General features: G+C 36.1%; 1 protein-coding gene across 1 annotated transcript in view; it reads right to left on the bottom strand.

Moving 5' to 3' along the window:
- Positions 1-16,908, bottom strand: part of THSD7A (thrombospondin type 1 domain containing 7A) — a gene marked incomplete at both ends in the record, with an annotated part of 184,030 nt that overhangs the window by 88,727 nt on the left and 78,395 nt on the right. The window contains 5 exons of the mRNA XM_079538128.1: positions 140-343; positions 2,879-3,034; positions 6,539-6,607; positions 8,370-8,551; positions 10,118-10,366. Coding sequence (XP_079394254.1) covers positions 140-343; positions 2,879-3,034; positions 6,539-6,607; positions 8,370-8,551; positions 10,118-10,366 — 860 coding nt within the window. The remainder of the gene's footprint in view (positions 1-139; positions 344-2,878; positions 3,035-6,538; positions 6,608-8,369; positions 8,552-10,117; positions 10,367-16,908) is intronic.

Below are 16,908 nucleotides of genomic sequence, written 5' to 3'. Positions count from 1 at the left end.
TCTTATCAAGAACTGAGAAATCTGAGAGAAACAAAAAATGCTTCTCTTTCAGATTGCATGTTACTGAATATGCATGCATACTGAATATGCATGCATATTCAGTCTGGGCTGGTATAGAACATTAGAAAAAGCATCTTACCATCACTGTTGACACAGATGACGATAGGCACCTGAGTACCAGGGCCACATGGTTTCTCATTGTCAGGAACACACTCCTCCAGCCCTACAATCCTCCAGTCATAGCATGAGGGCTCCTCACATGGGATGGCTTCCAGCAGGTGAGGGCAGTTTCCCGTTCCTCCCGTAGGCTCGTTAGTGATGCGCCGTTTCCTTAGTTTAAATCCTGAAATATCCATGAGAATATAAATGGTGAAATAATTCAGTTATAAAAAGCAAAGTGGAGAGATTTTTCTCTCTCAAGAGAGAGAGAACTGTTATGTTTATCTGTGCAAAAACAAACAAACAAAAAAACCACTAGATGCTCAATGCAACACAACCTTTTAGATAATTTGGTAGAAGAACTCATTACGGAAAGAAGTAAAGCTTAACAAGTTCTTTAAAAGTTTTGAACTGATTCAGTAAGCTTTGCCTTCAACTCTTGTTTGTCCTGGTTGTATACATTTTCGAGAAGACAGCATTTGTTTTCTGTGATTCACTCTTGCTGGATCCATCTCATTTAACAAATCTTCTCTAGGTTCTGGCTTGCCATTTCTCAAAGATGGTGCTTGTTATCTTCTTAAGAATTTTCAAATAGAAATAGAATATCAAATGAAATCAGCTTACAAACAAACAAAAGTCTAACTTGCCAGTATAAATAAACTGTAGAAAGAAAAGGAGAAAAGGATGAGGTCCTATAAATTCCTATTTTGTTGGTAATTAACATAAAAATATTCCCTTCCATTCATTTACAGAATTTTCTTCAGACTGTATGAACTCATTTTGAATAGGAAAAATTGATAAGCCATTATGCAGTGTGACACGTCAGTCTGATATCAGTCTTTCAGGACAGCATGTTGAGAAAGCCATTGTTTAGCCAGAATATGCTAATCAGACTGAACAGATTCAGCAAATAATTTCTCATGTAATAATTTTCTACAGTTTCTGATATGTATGTGATCAGATTAATTTAACTTTGGCAGCTTTCCACACCTTTTCATAGGTTCCTTTTTTGTCTCAATATTCAGGCAGGTAAACAATACTCAAATATTGTAATAAAGTGCTATGTATAACTCCTTTATTTCTACTAAGAGACGAAGTAAACAGGAGAGAGTTTTAACACATTAAGTGGAAGAGTTGATTTCTCTGTTTGGAGATGTGCCTGTTAACAGATTATAACAAATAATATTTTAATAATACATTGGTATGCATCTTTGTTTTCTCTAATCTGAAGAATTTGATAAAATTAAATCTTAAAGGTCTACTGAGCTTGCCACCAAAAAAGTGATATTCCCAAAGAAGCACTCCAGTGTCTGCTACAACAAAGAAGGCAAGTGACATACAGTAAAGAACCATTACTGAAATATGTAGAGAACTTAGTTTCTAAGACTGAGAGGGCCTGTACAACTTCTATATCATTTTTGAAGAACTGGAATCACACAGAAAGTTGACATATATAACATGAAAGTATAACATAAAAAGCTGACTTTATGTTATTATATGCTTGAAAATTTTACAGCATGCTGATGATAACTGTATCATTGCTATAAAACAGCCGTATCAAACAAGGAATGAATACAATAAATTACAGTAAAACAGATAAATTAGGATATTGAAAAATGCCTAGTACAGAATGTCATTTCATAGCAGAAAGATCTTGTTGAGCTTTTTCATATTTATTGATCATCTTAAGCAAAGATAAGGTAAAATGACCCTGTGTCATGGTTTTGTGTAAAGTACATCCTAATATATTTCCATTAGGCAGGGTTTAAAATTAACATGTTACTTGTCTACTGTACTCAGAAGAGACTCAATCCAATGGGTTTACACACTGAACTGCTTTTTCCTTTTCAGTTTATCAAGATTGGATCACATTACATATTGTGTGACAGCATCATAAAACTTGTGTTTGCTATACAGATTGATATGTAACTAGCAGCATACCAAGAAATAGAATCCAAGCTAGCATAGTAATTGCACTTACTCCTTCAGGTGGACATACAGAATGGCCCTATCTTATGATCATTTTCAGTCAAGGAGCTAAATCTGGATTCTCAGCTTGTATCAGATAATCGTACTGCAACAATGAGTTTGCCAGTTTTTCTAATTTATGACCAAAAACCCCAAAGACCTTTTAAATGTGTTCCTTGTCACTGCATTCTTGCCTTCGTATTTTAATGTTACTCTACTACAATATGTTCTGCACAGGAATGAACTGTAAAATATATGTGAAAGCAGAAACCAGCACAGATGTACTGTTATCAGAAAAAAAAGCAAAAAAAAAAAAGTGTTTCTTAACAACAGTGAATGATCCCATCTCTTTATCAGTGCATGCTTCATAGTCTATCAGTGAATTCTTAAATTGTTACTGAACTGTAAAATCTTTTACTGACTTCAACACTATCTACCTCAGTCTGCTTCTACCCTCCGAGACAGTGCCAGAACTGTGCTTTGCACACATATTCAAATTATACGCTTTTTGTTTGAGAATAAAGTTTAAAACTGGAATTGAACTGTAACAACCCAAATTGTCCTTGAGAGCCTAGTTATTATTTTTGCAAGCTTTCCTGGAGAAATAGTGCAAAATACTTGCAATTTGATGACTTTTTTTGATGCTGAGAGGCACTGGATGTACTATACACATTAGGGTGACTGCGCAGACAGAAATGTTCTAGGAATATGAAATATTCGCCATTAAAGGTTCCACTGAATATTTACATACCCTTCTTGGCCTGAGGATCATCACAGTTTTCATAGGTGCATGGTCCCCAGGCTGACCATGCTGAGGTCTCACACTCTGTAGGACAGGGGATATGGCACAGCTGTGAGGTGCTGGGAAGAGGTCCTGTACACAGTCTACGGTCCACTGGCCTCGAGGCTGTCAAAAAAAAAAAAAAAAAAAAAAAATTAAAAAAAAAATCAACATATTTCTCATATGTTGCTAGTCACGATGCTCAGCTCTAAAATGGCAAAACCATCCTTCATTCAGAAAGGCTGCTATCTCATCATTCTCATCTGAGGAAGTGATATGAAGTAAAATGCCTGTATTGAAAAAAAAAAAAAAGGAGACAGAATTCAGTCAACAACATGCAGAGGCATGACCAGAGTCAAATCCAATTAAGTGGGATGAGGAAGACCGTAGATATTGCAGCACCCTCTTGGACTTAGACCTTTCATTAAATGGACAGATTATGTTGTAACAATGGCTGTTCACATTGCTGTCTGCATAAACTGATGTCCTGCTGTCTCACTGAGTTATGTTTTCACTGCGCTAACTGAACAAAAAGCTGTATAAGTCCCTTTTCTCTTATAAGATACTATAATTTCAAAAGTGTGGTTCATGAATAATTGGAAGGTTATTTATAAGCTAAAACCTGAAACATAATCAAAATAGTGACAGAATTTTGTTTTTCTTTTACTCCATTGACCTCCAAGTGCACACTCAACAATAAGATTTGTGCAATAGCATTTCCAGTTCATAAGTTTGCATATAATATATAGAGATATAATTATCAAAACTTTGCCCAAGATAATTGACTTTTCATTACAGTATTATTAATTCATAAAGATGTCTGTGAAGGCAGTTTATTCTGTTTTTTAATGATCTGTAATGCTTTGTGATAGATCCAGCCATCCGGTTTCTTCCAAACTTTACAGGCCTCACTCTTTTCAATTCCTGTTTTATACAAACGTTCAGACATATCTGTTAGGTGCCAGATGAAATCACTGAATTCACAGTTTACCACTTCATTATGAGCAAGATTTTAAACCTTTTCCAAATAAAAGACTTGGCAAAATATTAGATTAAGCAGAGAATATTTGCTAGAATAATATTAGATTAAGCAGAGAATATTTGCTAGAATACAAAGTGAAGTTTGTCATGTTCATCCTCTTTGTCCAACTAAAGAAACTTGCAGTTCTTAAACTCTCATCCTACTCCCTCTGGACTTCTCCACACATAAGTTGTCTCATTAATTTTCTATCACCCCTACAAATATTCTCTATTGGAGGAAAGATTTATGTGACAAAATATATTCTAAAATATCTTTCTACTTGAATGAAAAAAGGATGACAAAATATCATTCAGAAAAAAAGATATCAATAACAATAAATTACATTTTAAATTAAACATCAAGTTGTTTAAGTATTTATAGATGTGCCCCCCTTTCCATTCAGACTTTCAAAGCAGATGATCTTTCATTTTAAAGAAAAAGCATTAAATTCATACTTTTTAAGGGGGAAAAGAGAATGAAAAATATTAGCCTCTCTAATCTCGTTTCCTGTTTTGCCTCCTTTAGCACAGTTTTACTTTCTTTTTTCTCTGAGTAATGAAGGCATGAAGATGGCAAGTGGTCATTAAAGATTACTGCCTCCAGTTTACCAATCTCTTAACACAAAATAACAGCAAAATATTATTCCAGCACTTTTACAGCACTCTGTTGGAACTAAATATTATGATAGAAAATTGAATTTTACAATAAATTTGACATGCACACTTAAAATGTATAATAATCAATACAACATGCATATCTACTGTAGAACATGGAATTAAATAAACTTAATTTGGCAGCAATTTGAATTATATTGAATAGATTCTAATAAAAAAAGAAAAAAGCAAAACAGTAAATGTTAACCATACTTTTAAACTTGATTTAATCAGGAAATTGTCCAAGTGAGACAGTTGAAATTAAGAGTCAATTACACCCATGAGACAGTCTTGCCTCGGAGAACAAGGAAAGCATTCATAATAATGCCTTGCTTCATCTCCAGCCTGCATCAGGATAAAGCACTCATCATCACACTAGTTAATTGTATGGCACTCAGAAAAGTAACAAAGATCTTTAAGCTTTGGAAGCTTAAAAAAGCATATTTTCATATCACAGGCGTTCCATATCTCAGCCAGATTTCCTAAGAGTCTGCAAAGAGAAGGTGCTACCATGCTACTGTAATAATTCATTGTCAAAGCCATGGTGGATTCAAGCCAACATGAGATGGACATGAAAATCCAAAATTGAAGGAACTTTGACAGTGCTTGGCTTTAGAGAGATCGACTTAAGCAACAGGAATATCATTTCAACTTTTTGAAGATTTTTGTCCAGTAAAAATTCTATCAGCAAAGAGCGTTAAGTAAACTACTCATCAAAACACATACTGAAAATATCTGCCTTTTCCATCATTCATTAGTGTGTAGTGTAAATAACAAATCCTTTGGAGACTTGTAAGTGGTATCAATAAATCACTCAAAATGCTAAAATACTTTATAAATGCTGGTTTCAAGAACATCACTGATGTTTGAAAGTCTAACTCGAGGTCTGTTATGTGTTTCTTTTAAAACAAATGAATTCAACACTAGGATAATTTCCAAGTTATTAAAAAGGCTTTCATCTGCAGAAGTTGACACAATTTCATATTCCTTCCTGGTTACTTGCTTTCACAGCAATCAATGGAAGGAAGCTTCTCCAGCAAAAGTGCTCTCACTCCAAGAAACAAGAAAAATCCAAGCTCAGGACACGCCATGAACAGCAACAAGGTAGTACATGTTCCTCGCACGTTTTTCAGTAACGTTAAATGTTGTGATCAAACGACAAGTAATTCAGGACCTGATCCTTTTAACAACCATTCAACTGTATGTATGTAAGCAGTTCCTTTGTGTTTAACAGGACAAGGAGCGAGTGCTTGTAGATGTAGAATAAATTTGTGCCCATAAAGTAACTCTCTTCCTATCCTCTTTCTACACCATGAGTTTTAATGGTACTTGGAAAAAGATGACACAGCCTATCTCACAGGCTTATTCTAAGAAAAACTTCCTGACTAAGCCAGTTAAGTGGACAGGTGAAGAGATGGAGAAATTAAAGTAGATGGCAGAATGACACTGGCCTCCAGGAATCTTGACTGTCAGCTAATTACTGCATCCTGGGCTCCTTCTTCATCAAGTCGACATTTATAAATTCTGATAGGAGACAATACAAATTGGAATGCTCTGGGGAATACTAGTTCAGGTAAGTATTATAAGTTAAAATGCTTACTGGAACCCTAGTTTGGTGTTTTAAAGCCACAAAATGTCAGGAAATGGCAATGAAGTAATTCCCAGCACTCAGACTGGAGGGGATGTCAGTTACTCAATGAAACTCTTCAGGAGTGAGCACATGGAATTGTTTGAGCTTCCTAGCTGGCTAATGAACTTCATTTCCTTAAGTCCAGGCCTGACGTTTTCAAACTGTTCTTAAATTTTATGATAATTCACAAATTCATTAAACTCCTTTAGAGCTACATAAACATGTCAATTATACACATACAGCCAATATAGTTTCCCCAGAAGGGACATCGCCTCCTTGGCGCACTTCTGACTGAAAGGCCAGGTCAGAGGCCTTCATTTACCTACCTGTTATTTCAAAAGTGATGGATAGCAGAGGTGCAGCACTAGCCTTCGACTTGCTCTGTGACTGACTTTCTGAAATAACAGGGAAACGCCACCATGAGTATGCAAGAATGGATGTCTTCAAAGATCCCTGACTGAGATAGTATTAACTATTAGCAATAGCAAACTGCTCTGAAATGAAGGCGTTTCCCCAAAACTAACACTGATAGTTAGTTTTGCCCCATCCTTAAACTACCCCTAGTTTTCAAGTAGTATACACTGATTTGCTTGTTTTGCAGAGCACTGGAGATCTGGCCTTCTTGAATCCATGGTGTGAGGGGAGCAGAAAGGAAGAATGGAGAAACAGCACCCATTTAAACCTGCTCCCACGCATGGAAGCATCCCAGAGCTGCTTTGTAAGTAAAGATTTGCTTCACCCTGAGTTTGAGCTCTTGCAAAACTGTTCTCATGTTTATGCATCGACAGACTAGCTACATTTTAATCAGCTTTCTGGGACCTGCGGAGATTACCTCTGGATGGGCTCTGCGCCTTCCTGTCACACTCTGATAAGGGCCGATTTCACACCCGCCTAAGCCAGCGAGACTTCACAGCCTACCCAAATCCTAATCACCATACTGAACAGTAAGCTGCCACGGATTTCATTGTTACTTCTGTTTAGCTGAGAGTTCTTACTTCTTTAGTCTTTGGCAGGAGCGTCAAAACTTTGTTCCACAGAGGCGATTTACTAAAAGCCCCAGGGCATTTTGATTTGCATTAGATGAAGCAGCTTGAAAACACCTTCTTTAATAAATACAGATGTGAAACCCATTGTGCATACAAGTCACACTCTGCTAGTCCAAGTATTCAAGCTGAAAGAGATTTAGGCACTAGCACTCCCCACAAACTGTGCCTTTAAGAGCAGAAACCTTGCCACCCTGCCGCTAGCTCAGCTCCAGGTGCTGCATTACACATGGCTCTTACAAGGATATCCCTTTTCCTGGAGTATGTAGCTGTATTTATTTATCTATTTTAATGCTCTTGTGTGTTTTTACAAAACAGCTACAAAAGAGGATAGATAACATTTAATTAAAAGCTAAATGCAATTAGCTTAAGTCACTGACATACCTAAATTTATAGTGTTGCATTATCATTCAAAAATAACATAAAAAACTTGAGTTTTTTTCCTCAGTAAATACACTGCTAAGCTAACTACAGAATATATCTCCTGAGCTACTCTCTATTTTCCTATTAAGCCCTACAGGCAGTGACAGTGACAAAGAGTAATCTCTAGTTCAGTTTGGGGAAAAAACAAACAAACAAAATTATTTTGGTCTTAAGTCTTCAAAGTGTCTTAAAAACCTGACCAAATCAAGAAAAGAAAAGTGAAGTCCCTGAAAATGAAATGTAGTCACATTTTCACACATTTCTACATTGAGTTTGCATTCCAGAATTGGCATATTATGTCTGCATCTCAGTCCTCACAGGTTCATCATGTAGCTCAAGAACACACAAGAGAACTGCTGTAGGCAAAGGAACAAATCTAGTATTTCTGACCTTCATTCTCACTTGTTTTCTAAGTGAGAGATATCCTCATAAGACAATGTGTTTCAGTATAAATTAAGGAACATTAATTCACAGCCAGGAACCAATATTGCTACATAAAGAAATCTCTTATCCTGCAATTAAATATTTTCATCCAAACTAGTTTTGTTGGTTTTTTTAATTTAAGCTTGGATTTCTGAAACCTGCGATGTAACAAGATAATCGTGATAGAAGACAGTGGCTGTCCAGGAGTAAAGGAATGCTGAAGTATTCTGATTTCATACTAATTGAATTGCAAGTAAATTAAATTTACCTTCTTTTTCCTTGAGGGTATTTAAATAGGAGAGGAGATTTTCATTAGCTTGCACACAGTACATTTCCCGGGTTTGAATGCCACCTCCACACAGTGCTGTTTGATTTCCTCGCCTTTTATCCTGTTGATTGAGCAGAGGATCAACGCGGCATTCTGTCCACTCTGTGGTCCGCCAGCCATACCTGGATGAAATTGAATGAATTAGGTTTTCAAAAATCATGATGCTCTTTTACACATCATGTTACACAGGCCAAAACACCTTTATATCTTTGTCTGTTTCCTAAAAGGCCTGAGACTCAGTTTCTCATACAAAGAGGTGCATTAAGTTTGATATTTTACATGGGTGGAAGCATTTCCTCTGTTATTTGATTTCTGAAATCATTACTGCTTTGAGAGATCTGTCCTGTCCAATTTCTGAAACATACTGTACATACAAATATTTTCTTGGCGGGAAGAAAATCTTCATATGCAGAAAAATATGAGAGTATGTTCAGCTAAGCTAACTGTACTGACAGTGACTCTTAGTAATCATTTAGAACTAGACAGTCTATACAAAACAAACCAAAATATCAAATAAATGTGCATACTGAGAAACATAAGAACCAGAAAACAAGAGGTAGAAATAAAAACACAACCCACAAAAAAACAAAAGCAGAAGCCTCGAGTCTATCTTTGATAAGAGACACAGAAGTTTCTCTTGAATTTCAAGGTAAAAGAATAACAATATGTTTTTATTATCTCAGGTACCATTTCAGTAAGTTCCTTTCTCACTGTCAAGAAGACAGTTTCTCTGCAGTGCTGAAGCATCCTTGCTGGGTACTGATGAATGATGAGAAGCTGTGAGCTTTCTAATCAGTGAATGCACAGGAAAGAAGTTCTGTGACTTGGAGCTAAAATCCCAGTCAGGATTACGAACCACAAGAAATGCCACAGAATTCTCTATCCAACAATCACTTTAAGGCTAAATCAAGCAAACTGCTTCCTAGTGTGGCTTGGAAAAATGTAAATATGATATTTCGACTCTTAAATGAAAAATATGCACCACAGTCAAAGATGGAGATGCAAAATGGCTTAACATCAAATGACATTTCTCCAGCCCCTCCTGCTAGTCTTGTAAAGGAAGAGCACAGTTGGAACATTAATAGTAGTCTTGATAAGTATTACAGCAATCTCTTGAATGTAAGGTGCTTGCTGTCATTTCTCCTAAACACTGAACAGGGTTATTTATTTACTGTTAATGTTAGGCTCTCCCACTTTCCACTTGGGGCCCAGCTTTTCTTTTATTGGGCTCTAAAGAGTCTCATTAAAAAGTCTGGCAGCTAAAGAGATATTTCTCAGGTTTTTCTTATGTTCAGCACTTCTTCCAACAGAATACTTCAGAAAATACTGGCAAAACTGCTATGTAGGAAATTTACTGACAAATTAATACAATTGCTTTATTATGATCTTAACTCTGCCCGTGTGAACACAAACATATTGTCTTTTAAAAGTGAACACTAATGGAAAAAATAAGTATTTGGAGTTTTTGTTCCTGTATTTAGAAAAAGGAGTGATTTCACTATAATAGCTGCTACTTACAGGCTTCAGGCTTTTAAGGAAAGAACTGAATTTGCAAAGGATATAAAAATCAAACCTATTATTTCAGTATTACTTTAGTAATGATTTGGTTGATGTTACTGGCCATGTATGCTTAATTGAAATTTTTCATTTTATTATAGGGAGAACTGAACTGAAATGAACCAACTTACGTAATGCATGGTGCTACACCATCTCCTTGGGTAATGCACTGCTCTGTTTCTTCTAATTGCGGGCATTCACTTTCACTGCCAATAGGGAGCTGCTTAATGGTCCGTGATCTTGTACGATTCCCTTTAGGGGTTGTCATGTCAAAGCAGGTTTTAGAGCAGGGGGTCCATTCTGACCACTCTGACACCTGGCACTCCTTAGTGATCACACAGGACTGGAATGTAATTGGCAACTTGTCTTGCTTGCAAAAGCTGGAATAAAAGAACATTACAATATTCAGCATATATATGTGAAGAGAGATGTGAACTCCTACAGAAAAATGCTGTCTGTTACAACAAGCAAAGTCAGTCAATATTTATAAAGCTGTTAGATTTCAATCCAAAGATATACGACCTCAAAAAGTCAAGTAAAAGTGCTTTTTGGTAAACCAATTCAGTGTAGACATATTTATATCATTCTGGTGATACAATAATGATTGGCATTGTCATATTTTATATTTTTATTAAAATACAGATCTTCTACATATGTATGAAATGCAAAAGAGAAAACAAACTTTTTTTCACAACTTATTTTCTGTTTTTGTGTATATACAATTATTTTTCTTGGAACAATAAAACTATGAAAGACCAATAACAGAATCAAGTCATATATATTGAATACTTGAACACTAACTGTTTGCTTTGTTATCAGCTGGTGTATTGCCACAGTAATACCGCATGGTCAAAACCTCTCCCTTAAAATAGGGCCTTCTCTGTTAAAGTAAAACCATATCCTTAATTTCCTGTTCACGTAAGTCTGTCACTTCATTTCCATTCTCCAGTTGCTTTAATCACATATTACATAGGTTGTCAGCAAAATTTTCTCCTTCTAAATGCCTCTGCATTTTCAAATGTTACATTCTAACTAACACATTTCTAACTTTCTGTCTTTACTCTCTATAGGAAAATGAGCAATACTGAAGCTAAAACACAATTAAACCAATCATAACTTTAACTTCTTCATTATAATTGCAATGTAGGTATACATATTACGTCTGTTTTGTAATAAAATTCTGGCTTCTAAAGTAGCTAGACAGGAAGAAGTTTTATCTGCAGATGGCACAATGAAAAGATCACTCCAATAATCAACAGAACAAGTGGCACTTTCACTGTTTTAATTAAAACAAACACACACACACCATCACACAGAATAATTAATGCTAGCAACAACTCTGTTGCTATGCAAAAATTTGCTATACACATAGCCAGGATCATGGTGCACTGCTATTAACAAAACTTCATAATACAAGATGTAGAGATACTTGATGAGACTAATAATCATTTCTAAAATTACCGCTTGGGACAAAGAGCATGGCACTGAGTGTGGATATAACATCCTCTATCATGTACCAACCAGCCTCTGGGAAAACTGAACAATACAATGGACTGCTAAAGACCACACTGAGAGCAGTCAGAGCTGGGACACTCAAATACTAGGATACACTTAGCAAATGTGCATCTTAGCTGAGTGAGCTAGTCCTGCCCATTCATACCTCTTACGCACTGTAGGAGGAAATTAAGTACCTGTTGTGAACATGAAAAAATATGCTGGGAAAACAGTCTGGGTTATTCCTGCCTCAGGCAAAAATCAAGCCTATTTGTAGGATCATTTTTGTTCAAGGACCTGGGTGCTTGTGATGGGTAACATGGAAGGATGGTAAAGTTAGGTATGTAATTAATGGGGATTTGATGTTGGGTGACAACAGCCAATAATTTGAATTGTATGAAGTGAGCAGTTGTATAATACTGCATATCATCACTACTATGATTCTTATGTGCCTTAATAATGGTATTAGAGTAAGAATCACCCAGATTAAAGAAGAATGAATTCTAACAGAACTAGAATTAGACTCAGTGTGCAACAATCCAAAATCAGGACAGGTAACCTAAACTGGCCAAAGGGATATTCCATACCATGTGGTATCATGCAAAAAAACCCTACAAAAATGGAGGGGAGTAGGCCAAGGGGACAGCCACTGCTTGGACACTGGTCAGACATTCACTGATGAGTGGTCAGCAATTGCTTGTGCATCACTTGTTTTGTATGCATAATATAATATATGCTATTCCAAAAGTAATGCCTCCTATTTATTTCCATGGAGAAAAGAGCACAATTATAGTATTTCATAGAGCAAATTCTCAACTAAAAAACACTATTTTTGACACAATTACCACTATTAACTATGCATTTTTGCCAGCAATGAACAAAAGCCTGCATGCCATACTCACAGAAGTCTGCACCAGTGGAGATGACCCTCTGTCGCTGTCACCACTGCTGAAACACATCACCCACCACCTCACTGTTTGGTCTCCATAAACACTCAGCAAGTGTTGAACTATGTCAGTGGGGGCAATTTTTTCCTCGTGGAGTAATTCAATGGCATACCATTGCTTCACATGCAAAATCTGTCAGATTTCCCTTCTGCTGATTCCTGTTACATGGCAACAAAATATGGAATATTGGCGGGAAGGTTCAACCCCTACTGCCATAACACCAACATCTACCTCCAATATTGTGGGCTAACATAATAAAATAGGAGGCATTACTTTTAGTGCAGATCTGTGTATGTTGTATTATCTTTTTTTTTTTTTTTCTCTCCTGTTTCCAAAAGAATAACAATAACAAACAAAAAGCAGGCATGCCAAACACAGTGTCCTAAGTGTCTTTCAGCAGAGTCCAGGGTACTATACCATGTGAAGTAAGGTTGTGCTAGGTAGATGGCAGTGTCAAAAGAAAAGGCAAACCAAGTAAATGTCACAGGGATTGAATGAGTCTAAAGGCTATTATAAATGCTGAAACTATTCCCGACCTCAAAGACTTGTATTAGATAAATGAAGAAAACATGATGTTGGCAAAAGATAGGCCATAATTGCTGCTGAACCTCTTTTAGAGATGTGTGGTTAGGAATTTGTGTTTAGTCACGTTCTGTAGCCTCTCTTTTACTCTTTGCAGCAATAAATAAAAACTAAACATCATTTCAGATAAGAAGATTCCCCTTGGGGATTTCAAAGTAATTTAAGGGATAATTGAGGCTACAGACAGAGAGAATGAAGCTAGAGGCATAGGCCTGGAGCAAATGCACCATAGTGCCTGTGTACTAATGAGCAAGCTGGTAGCTGAAAGTAGCATTTTCACTGAGATTTTACATGAGTGATAAAACTGCACGACTCAAGCAGTAAATTGATTCTTTCTAAAGTACCCAAATTTCTGTTAGAGAGTGAATCATACTTTCACAAATTAAAAAAAAAAACAAACAAACAAACAAACAAAAAAAAACAGAACAATTTGGCTTTATATGCCAATGATCTGCTCAGGTGTCTGTACTCTTAGTCCCAACATTTAAGTCATATAGAAAATGGAATAAACGATTGTAATTATCTTGTCTATAAATCCAACTAGAATTTTATTATTATTTTCATAGAATCATAGAATAATACTTTGTTTTATTATTATTATTATTATTATTATCATCAATAGATGAAGCTAAATGCCTTATCATGGGACTCCTTACCGATCTCTACATTGATACAGAATAAGAAGTTTTCTGGAAGTTACCTAACCGACTTTATTCCATGAGCTTATAACTTTCTTATACAGGTGAGAGATTTTCCACTTTTGTGAGTTTTTTCTCCATACATTGATGGACTGATAACTGAAGAGTTAACGAGAAAAGACAAATAAGATGGTTCTAACCAATGATTCCTACCTGTCTTTGTGGTACCCAATAGAGGGCACAAATGGAAAGAGGCCAAGTGTTTGTTCACGCTTTTCCAACATACTCCTATTTTCCAGCAAACTAGCATAAAGTCTTTCCAAGCACAAGTTACATCTTTTCACTGAATAATCTTTTTCTTCTGCGAATGAGTGCAGTTACTATCTGAACCTGGATAAGGTCCTGGCGTCTATTTCATCTTGAAAGCCATGAGTTACACATCACTTTTACTCACCAATAACCACAGATAGGCTGTAATTAACACTGTTAATTTCATTTCCTGGCATTAGGCCTTGCATAACCATAGTCTATGCATCCTTCCTCTAGCACTGATTTGCTTGGTCCTCACATGTCTCTTTCTTATTTCTAAAAGTTTTCTTCCACTTAGTGTCACCTTGTTTTAACACAGTTATGCCCTAAAATCACAGGTTCTTTTGTTCTAATTGGACAACTCTGATATGTAAAACTGGCCTGGATTTGAGGGCTCTCCAAGACTCATTCTGAGGATGCCCCAAAGTATCCGTAAATTAGAAGAAATGTGAAAAAAAACAAAAGTGGAAACACAAGTCCACACATCCAGTGTTTTAAGGGGACATCAATCTGAAGATCAGTTTGGTGTTTTTCCCAGCACAACAGTTCTTCATGTTCAAATGCTATAGAGCTTCAGTGCAGCATTCATAATTTAAATCTAAAGTTGTACAGCTTTTTGTAAAGAGACAACATTGTTACAACAATAAATTTGATTAACTTACCCACTACTGAAATTTAACAAGAACTGCTATTTACTGTTTTTACCTAAAATGTTATTACGGCCCAATTGACAAGGTCAGTATAAGCCATATAATCTCTTCAACATTTTTTTTTTGTCTGCACTACTCTACTATGTGTTCCTCATTCCTTCACCTTTATAAACATTCAGTGTTGGGTTTCTTTAATGACATTTTCAGAGCTATTACTCCTTACTTTCCACCACCGTATACGTTTTCCTGTAATACTTATATGTATACTTTTTCTCTATTTGATTTCCCACTTAATTACATACAGAGACTTCTATACTTCTGAAATGAATAACATGGCTGTGTTTCAGCAGGGAAATTGATGCCAACATAAACTTTTCTCATTCACAAGAAACAAAAGCCAGGGGTTAGAGCTATAATGAAAAAGGACGTAAGCAGAATTTTACGTTTAAATTAAGAACTGTGATCTTTCAACCATGAATCAGTATTTGATGTGGTAGTAGACTTAATCCACAGGCTCTTTGCCCTTCTGGCTCTAGAGTTCTCTGTAGGTGCACTCATAGGTTTACTCAGGCTGCTCCAGTCCTGGCATGGCTGACCTACCCTCATTCCTCCTGTGGAAAACAGACATATCTACATCTAGACATTGTCAGAAGAGCTCAGCACACCGCTAAAGTCATCCAAAATAGGCATCTATGTTATCAGAAACCACACCAAAGCAACACAGGGATTAGATATCATACCCCCTTAAACATGTCTAAGGAATTGATGTGGATCCAGCTCTTCCCTCTGTTTGCTGAGCAGTTCTACCCCAGAATGCAAAGGAACTCGATTCGTTTTGAAGGTTACTCCACGTTTATCAAAAAATACAAACTCTCCTTGTATTCCAAAGTGACACCCTACCAACACAAAATAATTGAACACCCAAGACTGCATGAATGAATTAAAAATTCAAGAGAAATGAAAATGACAACTAAAGACTATCTGACATGGGGCTATCTGACAGGGAGAAACCCATACTGAGTGGGAGATAAGATAGTTCAGCAGTTGAGCAGAAAAAGGGAACTTCTTCTGAATGCTTCAGATCAAAGCACAACCAACATGGTTAAAAAAATCTAGAACCCTTTAGCAAGTTTTAACACATCTTCATCTATATAATAAGGAAGAAAAGTGAGAATTCTTTTAGCACACTCGAGAAAACACGCTGGACCCCCTTAGAAAAGAATAATGTGATCCAATCCCAGTCATGCATGTCCTTCACACAATCAGGCATTTCTCCTAACCAGTGGTATAATCAGGAACACTTTAGTCTTTCCTAAATCCTGGCTGATCTCATCAGACGCTGTGTCATTAGCCAAATGGTGTTCAATCTTTTCCATCAGCCACAACATGAAAACCACTGTCATACAAGATCGTTAAACCAAACAAATCTGTCTGCAGAAAGACTTGAAGTTATGACAAATGGCTTAGAAGACCACCAACACTGTACATACTTGAAAACCACAGTACACACACACAAGCAGGCTTAATGAGACTGTATCTTTGATTGAAGGGCAAATTAAATCTAGAGGAAGTCTCTGACAAAGAAAGAAGATCAATTTGTTATTCTCCTCCAAAATAACAATACTTAAAAAACAAAGAAACTCTAGGCTGGTCACACAGGACTATTGCAAGACATTCTAGAACCACAAATAAATATAGGTCCAGCATCAAAGAATCCTTAAAATAATGAAGAATATGAAGATGGGGTTTGAATACAAGAATGTTTTGCTTTTCTCTTAGTATTTGCTCCGTCTTCTCTCTTTTAGTTGATAATATACATAATAACGTAAAATTTCTTACAGCAACCTTGAATGATCACTCCATTGGTCAGATTGCACTAGAAAATCCAGGAACAATCATGCTGAATTTAGACAGTTGTGTAATTTGGAATTAAATTTATGACAGTGCTGAAGTAGCTTCTCCTTCTTTATTGACCACCATGGAACCCTAAGAGATGCCTTGTGTAAGTAATAAAGATTTTGGAGTCAATATATGGAAACAAGAAACAAACACAGTGTCCCAGTGCATCACAAGAAGCTATTGGTGTTTTTTTTTTTTTGTTTTTTTTTTTTTTTTTTTTTTTTTTTTTTTTTCTTTTTTTTTTTTTTTTTTTTACACAGTGTTCTTCTCAAAGAGTTCACACAGCCTGCTGAATACATTAATCACTAACATAACACAAATACAAACTCTCTACCATTCTTCCATCCAAGGTACAGTTGGATTTTGAAATAGATTGTTATAAACTCTGCTACAGAGAAAACCC

This window comes from Tetrao urogallus (assembly GCF_951394365.1).
Source record: "Tetrao urogallus genome assembly, chromosome: 7".
Taxonomy (NCBI): Eukaryota; Metazoa; Chordata; class Aves; order Galliformes; family Phasianidae; genus Tetrao; species Tetrao urogallus.
The sequence above is the reverse complement of the archived record's forward strand: the minus strand, read 5'-3'. Positions and strand labels throughout refer to the sequence as shown.